At 37.0% G+C, this 4,238-nt stretch overlaps 1 protein-coding gene across 1 annotated transcript; it reads left to right on the top strand.

Moving 5' to 3' along the window:
* The first annotated feature begins 220 nt into the window (after nt 1–220).
* On the top strand, nt 221–1,156 carry LOC127540631 (olfactory receptor 5P3-like). The gene has a single exon (XM_051965401.1). It carries the CDS (start codon nt 221–223, stop codon nt 1,154–1,156), a length of 936 nt encoding a protein of 311 aa, XP_051821361.1.
* Nucleotides 1,157–4,238: the final 3,082 nt, after the last annotated feature.

The raw sequence follows: 4,238 nt of genomic DNA, 5'->3' as shown, positions 1-4,238 counted from the left end.
GTTCATGGGGAAGAATTGGGAGAAAAAGAATTTGTTTACCTCTGCTTTACTTACTGACAACCTGTCATGGTGCATAATAGGATTAAAGTATGGGAGGAAAATAGGAATGCACATTTGGAGGCAGTAAAAATTTCCTGAATTCAATCATCATTTCTACATTTTAGTTCTTTATTCTAGTTTAATCTCCTTTCTTCTGTCCTATAGATATTCTTTCTAACAGATGTCTGGCAACAACTGCACTGCTGTGACTGATTTCATTCTTTTAGGGCTAACCGATGAGCCAATGCTTTGTGTCATCCTCTTTGTGATATTTCTGGGTGTCTATACTGTCACTTTACTTGGAAACCTTAGTATAATCATATTGATCAGAAAGAGCTCCCAACTTCACACTCCAATGTATCTTTTCCTTAGTCACTTGGCTTTTGTGGACTCTGCATATTCCTCATCTGTCACACCTGTTATGCTCAAGAGCTTCCTTGTGGAAAAAACCATAATTCCTCTGGAAGGCTGTGTGGCTCAGGTGTTTTGTGCAGCCACTTGTGGGACAGCTGAATGTTTCCTGCTGGCTGTAATGGCCTATGATCGATATATGGCCATTTGTAACCCCCTACTCTATTCCACCAATATGTCTCCTAAAGTATGCACTCTGTTACTAATCTCATCCTACCTGATTAGTTGTGTAATTGCTGACATCTTTACTGGTTGCTTATTGATTAGGTCCTTCTGTGGACCCAATAAGATTAATCATTTTTTCTGTGATTATTCACCACTTTTGAAGCTTTCCTACTCCCAAAGTAATCTCACTGAAATTCTTCCTTCTGTCTCTGCTGGGTCAGTAATGATGATCACAGTGCTAACAATCATAATCTCTTATGTATACATCCTTTTCTCCGTCCTAAAGATAAGTTCCACTGAGGGGAGATCTAAAGCTTTCTCAACTTGCACTTCCCATCTCACAGCAGTCACTCTTTTTTATGGGACCACTACATTCATTTATGTGATGCCTAAGTCGAGCTACTCAGAAGATGAGAATAAATTGGTGTCTGTTTTCTACATTGTATTGATCCCCATGTTGAACCCCCTGATCTACAGTCTGAGAAACAATGAAGTAAAAGGGGCCCTGAGAAAACTGATAAATAGGAAACAGCTTTTTTAATGAATTCAACTCAATATAGGAAGTATTTAGTATATACTGTAGTTCAGAAAGTAAAATAACTTTGGGGAATATGAGGAAAAAATAAAACTTTTTTTGCCCATGATAATTAATATTTCTTGCTATAATTGTTAGGGTAAAATAATGATCATAATTGTTTTTTAGAAAAGGTTTGTTTTTATTTAGATGGGTAAAAATTGTCAATTTAAATGTTATATTTAACACATGTAATGTTCCACAAATGTAAACCTCTGACTTTCGCAAAGGAAGAGGGAGACATGTTCTTCTTTGAGTCCAAAATTGTTTTTTGGAATCTGACATCACACATTTTCTATTTTCTATTGGAGATTGCTTTTTACATTTACATGTTTATAGTCATTGTGTATGGTGCCTTATTGACTCTGCTATTATTACTCTCTATTAAATCATGTAAATCTTTCCTTTGTTTCTGTATCAATCATATTTATTGTGGTTGTTGGCTTTTTTGCCCCTATAGCATGGTAATATTTCATTTTGTTTATGCATCACCATTTGTTTAACTCTTACTTAATCATGAGATATCTGCTTTGTTCTCCATTTTTGCTACCACAAAATTGGTGCTATAAATATTTTGATGTATGTAAGGACTTGTCTTATGTTACTGATCAGATTTGTGGCATGATATGCTTGGAAAAATACATTCTTTTTTCCCCTATGTGATAGCTCTTCATGTAATATTGGGAGGGTGAGATATTAGAAGAAATTTAGTTCATGAAAAGCAAATTGTATCAATAAAAAATCATTTTAAAAAAATCTGCACAACTTAGCCTTGTCCTACTTTTCCAGTCTTATGCTTTCCTCCCCACTGTGCAGAATACAATTTAGCTACAGTGTACTTCTGTGTGTTTCCCTGTACATGACACTCCGTTAAGGGCCAGAACTCTGAACTTGAAACAAGGATTCTTACAAGATGCTAAGTAGAATTGATGAGACAGTGGTTAACACAGTGCTTAATAGTTCTCTAAGTTCGGTATGATTGTTTTAATCTTATAACAAATAATGGTTTCCTAGAGATATAACAATTGGTTTATACTCAGTGTAGAGTATATACGGTAGGAGCCTCAGCCAGATTCATTCAGGGCAGAGAAGACAGGCGGGAGCTCAAACTCTCAGAACCAAGGAGAGGGATTCATTTCCATCTTCAGTGAGGCTCCTGGTGGCTCTCCTGCGGGACTGAGAGAGCTCGGATTAAGAGCTAGGGAAGACAAATGGACTGGAGACTGAAGCACAAGTCCTTGGACTCAGATTCATTCATCCTGTCTCACACCATTTTGGTGGCAGGCTCTCCTCCTTCAGCTTCTCCACTGAAACTAAGACTCTGAAGGCCTCTAAGAAAGCTAGCTGAAGCCCTAGATGAGGAGATAAGATTTTGAAGGAGACAATAAAGGATTTGGACTTTAACACCTGGCTACTCTTGTGGTGATTACTAAACTGAAACGAAGGCTACTCAAAGACCTCCAGAAAACCAAATAAGAACATTATAACACTCCATCTTCTGTGTCTCTATGTTGGCTGCCTCACTGGCCTGAAATCTTTTGCTTGCTCATGTCTGCCACTTGGTTTCTCTGGTTTTCCTGAGGACAGTTTGCATTTTACTTCTGCAAAAAGTGTTTCCTTTATAGTTTATAGTAGCTTCCTCCTTAAGATTATTATTCACCTGCTTTGCCTATAATCTATATATTACTGGCTATTTATAAATCATTTCATCCAATAGAATGTGAGCTCCTGGAACACTGGAGCTGTGTTTTGCTTTTCTTTGTATTCCAAGGTTATGGCATAGAGCTGGCATATAAGTAAGCCCTTAAAATCTTTGTGATTGGTCAACAACTTGTTCATCATCCTTTGGATGTTTTCCAGATTTTCAGTATTTTCTTAAAATAGGGAGGGCAAGACCAAAAATTATATTCTATATTTACTCATATAAGGCAGGATTCAGTGGCACCATCACATTACCAATTGAAAAAAATAATTTTCTACTTTTCAATTATAGTTAAATTTTTAAATGCTTATTAAAATTATTTTGATTTCCAAATGCTTTCTCTCCCTTACTCTCATATTCTCTCAGTAATAATGGGAGCAATTTGATATAGGTCTTAACATAATAGTCATATGAGGCATATTACCCATATTAGTCATATTTTTTATTATAGCTTTTTATTTACAAGATATATGCATGGGTAATTTTTCAGCATTGACATGCAAAACCTTTTGTTCCAACTTTTCTCCTCCTTCTGGTGGCTGCAGGACTATTTGCTGCTCAGTCACTAATACCCACAGCCCCAGGGCAGGCTTTGGCTTGGAGTAGTGAAACTTTCACTGCTCAGAGTCCAGCCCCAGGGCAGTCCTTAACCTGCACAGCAGGGTTTTTTGCAGGGCACTTTTCCAGCTCGGCCCTGCAGGCCTGAGTTACTTCTGGTTGGGGAACTCTTTCACAGAGCACTCCCGTACCTCACTGGTCTTTGTAGCTGGTTGGAAGGACAGCTACCTATATACCTATCACTGCTCTGCAGAGGAAGCTGATAACCTCCTGACCCTGAAGGCAGAACCTACAGGCTTTAAAAAAAATGAGTAAAAAACCCAAAAGGATTATTGATAGCTTCTATACAGAAAGAGAGCAGGTTTTCAACCCTGAGGAGACTAATAGCAGACAGTCTACAGACAATTGTTGGTCCCCAATACAAAAGGCTCTCCTAGAAGAGACTATTAAAAACTTTAAAAAAGAAGTGGAAGAAAAATGGGGAAAAGAAAGAGAAGCTATGCAAGAGAGCAACAACTTCCTGAAATGTGAAATGTAAAAGATAAAAAAAACTCCGAAGGAGTTCAGGGAAACAGAATTTGTGAATTGGAAAAAGAAAATAACTCACTAAAAAAAATTAGTGAAATGGAAAAAAATTCCAGAGAGCAAAACAACTCATTTTAAAACTCAATTGGACATATACAAAAAGAAGTAAAAAAAGCTAATGAAGAAAATAACTCACTAAAAATCAGAACTGAACAAATAGAAATGACTGATTCATTGAGACATGAAGAATCAGTCAAGCAAAAC

Source organism: Antechinus flavipes, chromosome 6 (assembly GCF_016432865.1).
Source record: "Antechinus flavipes isolate AdamAnt ecotype Samford, QLD, Australia chromosome 6, AdamAnt_v2, whole genome shotgun sequence".
NCBI lineage: Eukaryota > Metazoa > Chordata > Mammalia > Dasyuromorphia > Dasyuridae > Antechinus > Antechinus flavipes.
The sequence above is the reverse complement of the archived record's forward strand: the minus strand, read 5'-3'. Positions and strand labels throughout refer to the sequence as shown.